Raw genomic sequence first — 12,631 nt, forward strand, 5'->3', positions numbered from 1 at the left:
CAAGGAATCTTCAGTAAGACCAGTGAACAGCTCTGTCCACATTCTTCCACAAATGCCCAGCCGCCGGTGAGGTATGTTTTGTTTACATTTCAGACGTTTTCTCTGCTAGCTGAATGCACAAACATGATTATACAGCTGGAGAGAGATAAATGAAGACTTCATGAGTAATGCAAACATTACACCAGTGAGCCAAAAATGTAAATCTAGATATTGTGCTTGATAGATTTCCTTGCTTATTATAATACAATAATAAACAAGTGTTATAAACCTCATAATTTAGATATTAAAAACTTTATTAATATAAGGAATTTCAATTGTGTTGGCATAAATTACAGTTGTGCTCAAAAGTTTGCACACCCTGGCAGAAATTGTGAAATTTTGGCATTGATTTTGAAAATATTTAAGGATAGTCTTTTATTTAAGGATAGTGATCATATGAAGCCATTTATTATCACATAGTTGTTTGGCTCCTTTTTAAATCATAATGATAACAGAAATCACCCAAATGGCCCTGATCAAAAGTTTACATACCCTTGAATGTTTGGCCTTGTTACAGACACACAAGGTGACACGCACAGGTTTAAATGGCAATTAAAGGTTAATTTCCCACACCTGTGGCTTTTTAAATTGCAATTAGTGTCTGTGTATAAATAGTCAATGAGTTTGTTAGCTCTCACATGGATGCACTGAGCAGGCTAGATACTGAGCCATGGGGAGCAGAAAAGAACTGTCAAAAGACCTGCGTAACAAGGTAATGGAACTTTATAATGGTGGTGGTGTAGTGGGTTAAAGCACATAACTGGTAATCAGAAGGTTGCTGGTTCAATCCCCACAGCCACCACCATTGTGTCCTTGACAAATATATATATACACACACACACACACACAATCAAATTGAATACATTTAAGTTGTATCAGTTCAGTTTTCTTGACATTTTGAAGGAATTTTTTTATCCAATTAAAATGCATAAATCTTAAAAATAGGGTAAAATATTTTTTGAGTGCATTTTCCTCCAACTCACTTTAAACATTTAGTGTTTGATTGTGATATCAAAACAAGTAATTCACTGTTTAGATTAAGCTTCAGATAAACAGTGAAGGCACAGTTACACTTGAACTGAAGACATATTGTTTTTAATTGTATGAATGTTTGTAAGTGTACATATGGAGAATGCAAAAGCTGTGGTTGGATATGTTGGTCACTTTATGTTCTAAAACAACTAAATCACCCTTATTTGACAGTTTCTAAACAAAGGGATAAACACAGTCCAGCAAAGGATAGCTTGATGGGGCAAAGGAGAAATGTAGCATTTCATTCTATAATGAAAGGTTTATACTTCTAGACACACAATTTCACTTGTATAGAGACTCATTTACCAACAGAGGGCGATCTGAGCAAATGGACTGAGCGTTGATCACTTCAGTAGAACTTCATCACAGGAGAGATACTGCTCCTTTTGAATCTTCTCAAATACACATTTAGCTGTTTGTCAGAAGTGTCTGCCAACTATCACATACAGAAATGGGTTCAATGAGGACAGGATTTGGCTTGTCTCAGCCTCAGACGGCATACCCACAGTCATATTATGCATAATATCATGGTATAAAATATCTCAAGCAAGCCCGCCCCTACATGGCATGTAATGACAAAACCAACGGTGACTGATCACCATATGTCATTTCTGTCAAAGTGGGCAATTCTTGGCCAATCTAAGATGATATACAGTACAGACCTTTGTTGTTTTGGCTGGTTGGCACGGTCCAGTTTGCTCCTACTGGTAGATGCTGTAACTACACCAGTATGGGGGCATAAAAATGTCTCCTCTGGAAGCCATTCAAAAGTAGCCATGCATTCTGACAAATTTTTTATTTTTATTTTTTGCAAGCAACATATAAATCACAAATGTTTCACATGCTGCCACTCCCTCTGGCCATATCTATACTAACATATTTTTGGTTGAAAACTCTATTTTCCATTTCAAACATTATCATTTTCCAAGGTACTAGAAAGTCATTTTTGGTGGAGTAATACGTTGTTCCAGTGTGGATTTGAGGCATAAATGTAGCTAAATCAATGCATTTTTAACTGAAAATGTATTAGTGCGAACGAACCTCTGATTCTCCAGCAACAGTGCAAATGAAGCTAGGACTCCAGCCCTAGCTGATGTACTGTACATGTACAAATACTTACAAGCACAGAAAATACTGCCAAGAGACATTATATTTCATTAACTTCTCATTTGGGAATATATATGCTTTATTTGAGGGAACAGTGAAAGATTAAAGTTAGCCACCCACACACAAGGCCGTAACCATGTCTTGAACATTGCTAGCAATTTGCCTTTTTCAGTCATCTTTTATTTCTTTTTTGTGCTGTATCAAAGAAAAGATGAATATAATTTGAATTTCTTTTCATCACTGATGTATCTGTAAAATGACATGACTGTGTCAGCTGGCTACCAAAAAGAAAATAGACAAAATTATTTACTGCCTTCAAGTTGTGCCTTATTTTCCCCCCAGTAGAATCTTAACACAATATTTACTTCGAGAATCCTAACGCTGCTCTTTTCCATACAAAAGCGCTTCATATTGAGCACTACTGTCAAGGTCCAAAGAGAAATAAAATAAAATAAAAAAATATATAAATACCATAAAAGTAGTCCATACAACACATAACTGTTTTTTGGCCCCAGAAAGCTTGGAACATAGTGCACTTGTCATATGGACTACTGTTATGATGTCTTTATACTGAACCTTTAATAGTGCTTTATAGTATCTGTCCTTTTTGTAGCTCGACAGCTCCTGCTCACTATAAACTGTTATTCTATGGAATAGAGCTGCATATGGGTTTTGAGCAGGGGCGTAGCAGTCATTTTAAAAGTGGGGGGACACAGCTGTCAGTAGGTGGCTCACACAGACCCAACACTTACAGTGCAGTATTAATATATTACAGTATATATTAATATATAAGTATTATATTAATATATACGTATTATTTACTTTTAATATTTGTAGTATTTTAAAGATTCAAGTATTCCAAAATAACTGCATAATTTAGCAAAATTAGCTGCAAAATTAAAGGGCATTTTGTGGAGCACTTGCTTCTGTTTCACACATGAGCTGGTCCTGAATAAATTATTGAATCTATTACAGTAATGACAATTGTGCATGTGCACAATTTTATTTTTTACTCTGTGCTTGTGCATTGTGGAATTTAAATGTATCCAAGTAGCTTGTGTTTTGATTACATTCACCAAAATTCGTTCAGATCCATTTAATGATTCAGTGACCGTTTCTGGTGATGAAAAAACAAAAAAAGACAGAGCATGTTTCAGTTTCTTTGTTTTACATAAGCAGGAATATTCCTAATAGATGAATACTCTATGGAGCATTTAAACCTTTATGGAGCATTTTAACTTTTTTCAGAATAAAGTCTTAACCAGATAATTACCTGAATCGCTGATGTGAATATAAATGTGGTCAACTTTAAGAGACGGATAGATGAGCTCCGACATGAAATCATCACTTCAGGTCAGGTTTTTAACATTGCGCTCAGGTTTAGGCTATACATGAATACATGGGAATCACGTGTGAATTGTGTGATACATTAACATATACATTTCAAGGAGTGGAAAGTGTATATGATGCTGTATCTTAATGTTACACTTGATAAGCTCCAGACATGCACAGTTACATGCACAGTTCGAGATCGTGCCCATCCGATCTGAAATCATCTCTAAATTATTAGTTTAGGTCAACGTCAATGTCAATAAAAAACATGGATACATGAGCACTGTTGAAAGCAATTTTGTAGAAATGAATGGAGCCACGTTGATTAGACTGTCTGACTGACAGCCTATTACGTAGGGGTTGTTTCGGCTCATGAAACTCACCTGTGATTGGCTGGATGGTCGCTCAATCAGCCCAAAGTAACAAAACACAAAGAATACTGTATATAAATCCAACTTTTGGACTCGGTATGTGTTTAGCTTGGAAAAATGCTTGGGACAAAAATCACCTTTTTAAAGAGAGCAGGGGACATGTCCCCCACGTCCCCCGTGGCTGCTACGCCCTTGGTTTTGAACAACGTAAGGGTGAGTAAATGAGTGAGTAAAAAGTACATTTTCCATTTTTAGGTGAACTACTCCTTTAACTGGTGGCTCATTTTTTGAGCACAGACCTGACAAGGACATACTCAAAATACGGAGCGGAGTGGGTAGAACATGAGCGTAACAATGGTGCCGTGACCCGGATGGGAGTGAGCTTTAGGGGGGTGAGTGTAACGGTGGCCAACTGATAGATAGCTGTGCAATGTGTATAAACCTCACTCTCCTGACCTCAAGAGGTGCACTAGCGACTGATGTTAGAGGTTCGAGTCCCATACGGAGCGAGTAGAACAGGAGCGTAACACATGACATACAAATCATATACTATACGTGACGTATTTTTAATTAAAAATTAAAACGGTCAAATGATGAATAGTTTGCTCCCTTGGAAATGAATGTCGGTCGGTTTAACATTTCAATCATAAAACAGTGGTCAAATATTGCATATTTAGTTAGATACTTACATCTTACATGACACAAACACTCTTAAAATGAACTGCTGACACTGATGCGTGGTGCTGGAATAATCCACGAGGTTCCCGCTTAGCTTCTTAAACTTGAGCCCCGCCTTCATCGATTTGATTGGCTATCTCATATGAAATTGACAAGCGGTGTTAGACTACAGAGCACGGTAAAAATTTAACTTTTTTTAAACCTTTATGTTGTTCCTGCAACAACTTAATGACAATTAGACAGCGGTGCATAATAGACTGCAGCAGAACAGCAACAAGGATATCAATTATTAGGGGGGGACAATCTGGCCATATCTGATTATTGGGGGGGACTTTTCCCCCTCAAAGTATATTGTAGTTACAGCCCTGCCCACACACAATCATAGAAGTGCCAATTATTGGCCATCCGTCTGTGTGTTACCGACTACTGTCTTCATGAAAAATAAGTCTAAGCATAGAGGTATCACTGGGAATACACATTTTAGGAGTTTGTAATTCATAACCACACAAAGGCAATGGGCTACAGAGTTACTCTTGGAAAGTCTGTGACACATTCATTCATTTGACCAACTGGTAATTTTCTTGCTCTGGAAAGAAACAATCTGCAGACATCATGTCTTGAGCGTCTGTCTGGTGGCGCACAGTTTTTCAAGATCTGTTCACACTAAAAGCTTCATTGTATAAAGATTTTGAAATATTCATTTAATCTTAATAAAAGTAAACAAAACATTGGATATGTTTTGCAACATTATCAGATGACAGATAGTCTATATTTGTAATATATAATATGTGATAATATGCACTTATATAGCACAAACACTTTTTTTCCAATGCAGGCAAAACATCGCTACAGTGAAGCCATCTTTATGAGAATGCAAATATAGTACAAATACAAAACATCTATAAACAGACATGTTACACAACTATTCCATAACATTGTGTTTGGATCCACATCCAGCATAAACCAAAGACATAATTTCTATGTTGCAATTATAATTTCAATATGTGCCAATGAACATTTCAACCATCTTGTCTCGTCATGTCTTAATATGTTGTGAGGGTCTTCAACGTTGACAGTTGCGACCTTGTAGAACCACTTGTGTCTTTTCTCCCTTGTTTAACTTGTTTAATTAATTCTCTAACTTTCTTCCTGAAGTTCTTACCAACAATCACATAGAAAATCGGGTTCAACACACTGTTGCTCAAAGCCAAGTAGGTAAATATCTGGTTGGAAACATCAAGACCTGATTGTACATCACATCCACCGATGGCTCCAAACCGCATCAGAATATCCAGTAGGGTTACCAGGTGGAATGGGACCCAACACAGTAGAAACGCTGATAAAACAACTAGCACCAGAATCGTTGCCTTCCGTTCAGTGTTCTCTGCATTGAATCGATCCATAACCTGCTCATGCAGTGCTCGAATTATCTGATACGTGCAATAAGAAATGACCAATAGTGGAATGATAAAGCCAAGCAGGATTAGTAGAATGTCACAACCAAGTCCAATCTCAGTACTCGGGTAGTTTAAGATGCAAGCCGTAACGTTGAGTTCTGCAATGTATTGGGTATCTCGGAAATGAAGCGTTGGGATACTGAGGACTAAACCGAAACACCAGACCATGATGCAACTGAGCTTGGCATACCGTGGTCTTCTCATTCGACCGCTCGACACGGCGTGCACCAGGGCTACGTAGCGGTCGGCACTAACCAGAACGAGTAAATAAATACTGCAAAACATGTTCATTCTAATGCCTGTGTTGACCAGACGACACATTAGCGAGCCAAACTGCCAATTAAAACCACTTGCTATGTTGATGGCCCAGAATGGAAGACATGAGACCAATAAGAGGTCAGCGGCTGCCAGATTTCCCAAGTAAATTTCAGCCACCGTGCAAGCTTTCTTATGGAGCCAGAACACCAGGAGGACGAAGACATTTCCGATGATTCCCAAAACACATATGATAAACATATAAGCCGGCTGCATAATGTACAACCAGTCCCATATTTCCCAATGGGGACATTGGGTGTTATTGGTGAGGTTGTTCCTGGAGACCACTGTAGAAATTGTAGGAAATCCTGAAGCTGTCGTTACTTGGATGTCTTGCTCCATATTTCCACGAATATCTGTGAAGACAGAGAAGTCATTCAGTGTAATTTAAAACGAGGTTGGTAAGTTGCTTGCAGTTGCACAATATGAGAACATTTTGAGTGTGTTTGACAGATACTGTCTGTCTGGCTGCTGATTAGGTGGAAAATAGCAGGGGAAAGAAATTATAAAGCAACCTAAAACATTGCGTTGAACTGTCTGCCGGCAGGCTTTTTCCCGCCTCTCTAGGGCTGGGGAGGGGGACGAGGGGAGGGAAAAACAAAACAAAAAAAAGAGAAGAGGGAAAGGGCAAGGCGGAGCGATAGTGAGAGAGAGAGGAGAGAGAGAAAAAAAAACTTGCTCGCCGGTTCCCAGACACGTTGTCACCTGGTCCTCAATCACTCCTCCACCCTCTGGCAGATGACAGCCGCTCCTCCCCCGGTAGACCAGAGCCAGTCCTCCGACCCCTGCTGGATGGAACGCCCCTCTTCGTTTTGGCGGCCGGTAGAGAACTCCTCCGCCCCTGGCAGCGGCTCCACTGCTCCACGCGACCAGCAGCGAGCCCCTCCTCCCCTTGCAGACTGCAGCCGTTCCTCCAGGCGGCAGGCAGCAACTCCTCCATCCCCTGGTGGATGGCCGCGGCTGCTCCTTTGGGTGGATTGCAGTGGTGAGGACTCCACAACAGCGCATCCCTCCTCCTTCCCGGGTTTTGGCACCAATGTAGGGTTAAAATGGGAAAGGAGGAGGCAGGAACCGGCTGAACAATCAAAGTAATATTTAATTTAAACAAAAAGACACAAACACAAATACACACACGGCAGCTGCATGTGGCTCTCTCTCTCTCTCTCTCGAACTGCCACATTCCGCTGCACTTATCCCACTCCCATTGGGGGCTGGGCGTGCGTAGTCACGGCCCAGCCCCGCCCTCCTCCGCGTCACACATTTTAAGAGGTGAAATGGCTGATATGAGTTCAACTGAAGACACTATATTTTTATATTACAATCTACAGCCTCAGTGGAGAATGCAAGTGAACCGTAATACTACAATAGCAGGTCTATGCACTGCAAACAATAACACTGTAATATTAAAAACGTAAAATGAGGATTTAATAATGATGAAATATGTTATTGAACATGAAAATAATTAGCAGAAATATGCAATCACAATAAAAAGTTTTTAATACTTTATTGGCTTACACTTGCTTGCAACGTTTAGACCATTAGATCTTTGTCAGGCAAAAAAAATAAATAAATAATAATAATAATAATAATAATAATAATAATAATAATTAAAGCTGCAAGCAGCAATGCAGATTCCTCCTCAAAACTGCAAATGATGTAAAAATTGACATGGTAGAGACATGTACTTCACACATGTACACAACATTTCATTAATTTGTTATTAAACATTCAAAGAGTCTTCATATGAACTGGTGATTCATGAATCAAAGTATCAGTTTTATGACGAGCGGATTTGTAAAGCATTATTTTAGCGTTAGCGATAAATAATAGTAAACTGTAATTCTGTCATCTTTTGACATATCAAGGTGAAATTTTGCACAGTACTTCAGAGTGATGTCATCTTGAAGCCTATTAGGTTGGAAAAAACATTAGTCAAAATGGCATTATATATTTTTTTGGACATATGGATATTGAGACAGTGTGGACATTTACATAAATGCGCACCTTTCAGCCATTTTGTATTGTATTAATTTTTGCTAAATATCAAATTGAAAGACACGTATCCTACACATACATACTGACTTTCAAGTCAATTGGAGCTATGGTTCAGGAGGAGTAGATTTTTGTAGTTTTGGACAAATTTGTATTGTACAGGAAAATCCATCATGGCAGACTTTATGGGTTATAGAGGCTTTTTTGTTCCTCATGAGAAATGAGGCATATATACCAGGTTTCAGAAACTTTGGACTTATGGGGTGGAAATGACATCACTTTGAAAATGGACAAATTTGGGCGTGGCCTGTAGCGCCACCTATAGGCTCACGTGGGCCATTTTTGGTGTGGTAGTTACTCGTGGCATGTAATATCAATGTGCCAAATTTTAAAACTTTTTACCAAGGAGATCTTGAGTTATTGGGCAATTTAGAGCTACAGGAATAATAATAATAAGAAGAAGAATACTAACAAAAATAATAGGTGTCCGCCTACCGGAGGAATCCTAATAATAATATTCTTTCAACTTTTGTGTTTCTCTAACTGAGGTAAAAAAGAAGAAAAGAAAAAAAGCCTAAGAAAACAGCAGCACACACATACTTGGAAACACACATTTTGGGAATCTCAGACTGCAGCAATGTTATAAAATACTCATGAATATTAGTAAACATGTATCAGAAACTTCACAGAAAAAAACAAAACTTATAAACACATCGTGATTGGTACACATTCGATTCATTAAAGCATAACAACCCTACCAGAAAATATACTCACACATTACAGCCAGTGGCGGTTCTATCTTGTATGGCGCCCTGGGCGAACCCCCCCGGCAAGATGCTGCCCCGGGTGGCTGCCCATGTCACCCATACCTAAATCTGCCACTGATTAAAGCAGGTAAACAACTTCACCAAACAGTTAAAAACAGTTAAATCCATGAGGAGAGTGATTTCAGGAGGAGAGTGAACAGCTGTTCCACTCGCTTCCCCGACACTCGCGCAAGTCACGCCACAGCCGGACATTCTTTCTGAGCTTACAGACATGATGTAAACATGCAAGGACGAATGACGTATGGCTGCGATTTCGCTCCAAGTCCATCCCGACAGCTCTAAATACAAATCTCTATTGTAGATTTACCATAGTGAATCAAGGTACGGCAAAAACATGGTGTGAAAGATGGGTTGATGGTGTACTCGCTCATCATTGAAATTTTGTTCATTTTAAGAAAAAAATCGTACATAGTGTAGCTTAAGTGCAACATTGCAAAACAATCACTGCTTTCAAATTGGTTTTCTGGACAATTTAGATGTGCAAAATGAACAGATAAAAATATATAAATATCTTGGCAACAAAATTATCCCGACTGAAACACCATCATAAAATAGAAGATTTCAAAATTGAACATAAATCAATATGAAAAAGCTTTAAACATGCTTTCAATGATAGTATTTACTCACATTTATGTGCTATTCTTTCTAACATGATAACTAGATTTAGGATGTTTGCAAAACCTGCCAAAGATAGTGTAGAATTGGATATCAGTAGAAAATTCTACAACATCTCTTGCTTTTCCCTTTTTGCAGGATGATTCTTGGATTACTGTGGACACTTTTATGAGCTATAATTTATTAACTCACCATCTGCAGTGCCAAGGCATTTTGTTGTTGAACTGTGTTGCTTCGTGACATTCCTTTGAGCAAACATGCATCATGTTTCACAAATATAAATTCTTACAAAAATGTTAACTTTTGATTACTTTATATAATCTTAGTCAAAGCAAAACAGTTTAAGATATACAATGGAGTACAGTGGTAGACACCCCTTTTGATGTTTTGTTTGCAAGTAATTGTTTTATTTTTGTTTTGTATTTCTTACTTTTTGCAAAATCAGAGCAGCACATGGTTTTCTATTTGAAACAGCAGTGCAGTACATACCTCTCTTATTGTGGACTCCCAAAAAGCAAACCCAGATGTGTGATTTGTCCTCTGGATGTGCTGTTCTGCAACTGTGCTTTAGTGAATGCCCAGTACAGCCTGACTCTTAAACGAGTGGGAGCTCAACATTATGCCACTCCAAAGAGAGATGCTCTCCCCTGATCTCCACCCTCCTGCTTTTCTCCTGTTTTTTTTTTTTTTTTTTTTTTTTTTTAAATGGGATTCTCAGAAATAGTTGTCTGGATTTTAATCAGTGGCCATTAAATGTATTTGGACACTTAAATACACTTAAAAATGTCTAAATTATAATTGTATTAGATGACAAAATATCAAAGCAAGTGGGTTTTATTTTTTTAGGTTTGAAATGATATAGCAATGGATATAGTGTCGGACAGACACAAAATAAAGTGGTGCATATACTGTATGTTAATGTGCTGAAGTCCACCTGTGGTTCCTCTATTAGGACACTTGTGGGAATTTGAGGGGAACTGACTTCATACATCCACTAAAAATCAAGTCTTTGAGTAAAAATTATTTCTGAGAAAAGTTCCAGCTACAACTGAGCGCAGAAGACCCTTGCTTTAATAATTTAATATCTAATTCAATGACATTTAGACATTTTAAGTGTGCCTGAAGTCTCCAAATAGTTTCTGGGGCCATTGTACTACTATATTTCTCCATACTTGCTCTACGCCAGATAAGAGGGTCTAAGCAGGTCTCTGTGGTCACACATTTCCTGCAATGTTTATCTGTGGTTTTACAACTCTGAATCATAGAAATTGTGTCATGACCTCCTGAAAGTATGTTTAGATTTCCACCAGCATCACAGCTTTGTTTACATCATTCTGTGAATGAAATGTTTATGTGTGTAAAAGCTGAACTTTTTGTTGATTTTGTGTTGTTTTTCAGTTTGCCTTTTTATTTTACACTCTTTTCACACAGCCATATCTAAAGACCAGAATATCATAGAGACTTGAGACTTGGACTCTTTTGACTTGAGCCAGTAAGCAACCACGCAGAACACCCTTGGAACCGCATACCAACACACTATAAACCACTCAGAACCCCGGTGCAACCACATAGCATAAGCACAAAGGCAACTACGACCCTCTCCAGCATCATGAAAGTAAGTTCTGCACTGGGCAAACACCACTCACATTTTCTTTAAAAAATGTATAAATTGAATTTGTATTGTACAGGAAAATCCATCATGGCGGACATTATGGGTTCTAGAGGCTTTTTTGTTCATCATGAGAAATGAGGCATACAGTATATACCAGAAACTTTGGACTTATGGGGTGGAAATGGCATCACTTTGAAAATGGACAAATTGGGGCGTGGCCTGTAGCGCCACCTATAGGCTCACGTGGGCCATTTTTGGTGTGGTACTTACTCGTGGCATGTAGTATCAATGTGCCAAATTTCAAAACTTTTTACCAAGGAGATCTTGAGTTACTGGGCAATTTAGAGCTACAGGAATAATAATAATAAGAAGAAGAATACTAACAAAAACAATAGGTTTGTTAATGATAAAATTATAAAGACAAGCTTGTTTCAACTGATCAACTTAATATTTGCTTTTAAAGTCCTTCAAATCCCTAACCATAAGTATGAGCAGAATGGCTGAAGGTATGATGAGTACAATGAGATTCACTGTTTATTTGAATCAGTTCCAAGACATTTTCTTTTAAATACCGGAAATAAAAAAAAGTGGACGCCAAAAAAGCCATTATTGAGGTTGAGAGCTGTGGGACCCCACAATGCAACACAAGTGTCTTACAGGCCAAAAACGAGAGGATGGTTTTAGCACTTAGTACTGTACATCAGTGGCTTTATTGATTTGTTTGTGGATATGTATTGTACGGATGCATCTGTCAAGTGCTCACTGATTTAAATCAGCAAATATAAATTTAAGTACACGGCAAAAAAAATGTGGACACCCCTTTCTAATTACTGTAAGTAAAGACAAATGAAAGGGAAAGTTCACCCAAAAATAATAATTCAGGATTAATTTAATAATTCATGTCTTTCTTTCTTCCTTGCAATATTAAAAGAGAAATTTAGCAGAATTGAGTCAATATCAATGACATTTACACGGTTTTATCAAAAACAATAACTGCAGAGGCACCAGGAAATTCCATTCATGTCTGCCAACTCTGACCAGATCAAAATGCTTTAGACAGTTCTGAGTACCTGTATACAAATATCTTACATATTATTCTACTTTACACACTATAAAGGTCAATGGTATGACACTGATTTTGTTGTTGTTGTTGTTGTTGTTGTTGTTGTTGTACATTTCTATTTAATCATTCAAAAATACATTAAAAATGCAATTCACACAAAATAATTACTTGAATGCAGCTCTACTATGATG

At 38.0% G+C, this 12,631-nt stretch overlaps 1 protein-coding gene across 5 annotated transcripts; it reads right to left on the bottom strand.

Annotated features, from left to right (window-relative positions):
• Positions 1 to 5,113: 5,113 nt before the first annotated feature.
• On the bottom strand, positions 5,114 to 10,332 carry bdkrb2 (bradykinin receptor B2). Of its 5 annotated transcripts, none has more exons than XM_051645934.1 (3): positions 10,255 to 10,330; positions 7,037 to 7,406; positions 5,114 to 6,687 (listed from the first exon to the last, which is right to left on the bottom strand). In XM_051645934.1, exon 3 carries the CDS (start codon positions 6,671 to 6,673, stop codon positions 5,603 to 5,605), a length of 1,071 nt encoding a protein of 356 aa, XP_051501894.1. In that variant the 5' UTR covers positions 6,674 to 6,687; positions 7,037 to 7,406; positions 10,255 to 10,330; the 3' UTR covers positions 5,114 to 5,602. The 5 variants fall into 5 exon arrangements, with proteins under 5 accessions (XP_051501894.1, XP_051501893.1, XP_051501897.1 ...); XM_051645933.1 differs by lacking the exon at positions 10,255 to 10,330 and adding an exon at positions 9,098 to 9,489; XM_051645937.1 differs by lacking the exon at positions 7,037 to 7,406 and having other exon boundaries at positions 10,255 to 10,332.
• Between the last annotated feature and the right edge of the window lie 2,299 nt (positions 10,333 to 12,631).

This window comes from Myxocyprinus asiaticus, chromosome 20 (assembly GCF_019703515.2).
Source record: "Myxocyprinus asiaticus isolate MX2 ecotype Aquarium Trade chromosome 20, UBuf_Myxa_2, whole genome shotgun sequence".
In the NCBI taxonomy this organism is placed as follows: domain Eukaryota; kingdom Metazoa; phylum Chordata; class Actinopteri; order Cypriniformes; family Catostomidae; genus Myxocyprinus; species Myxocyprinus asiaticus.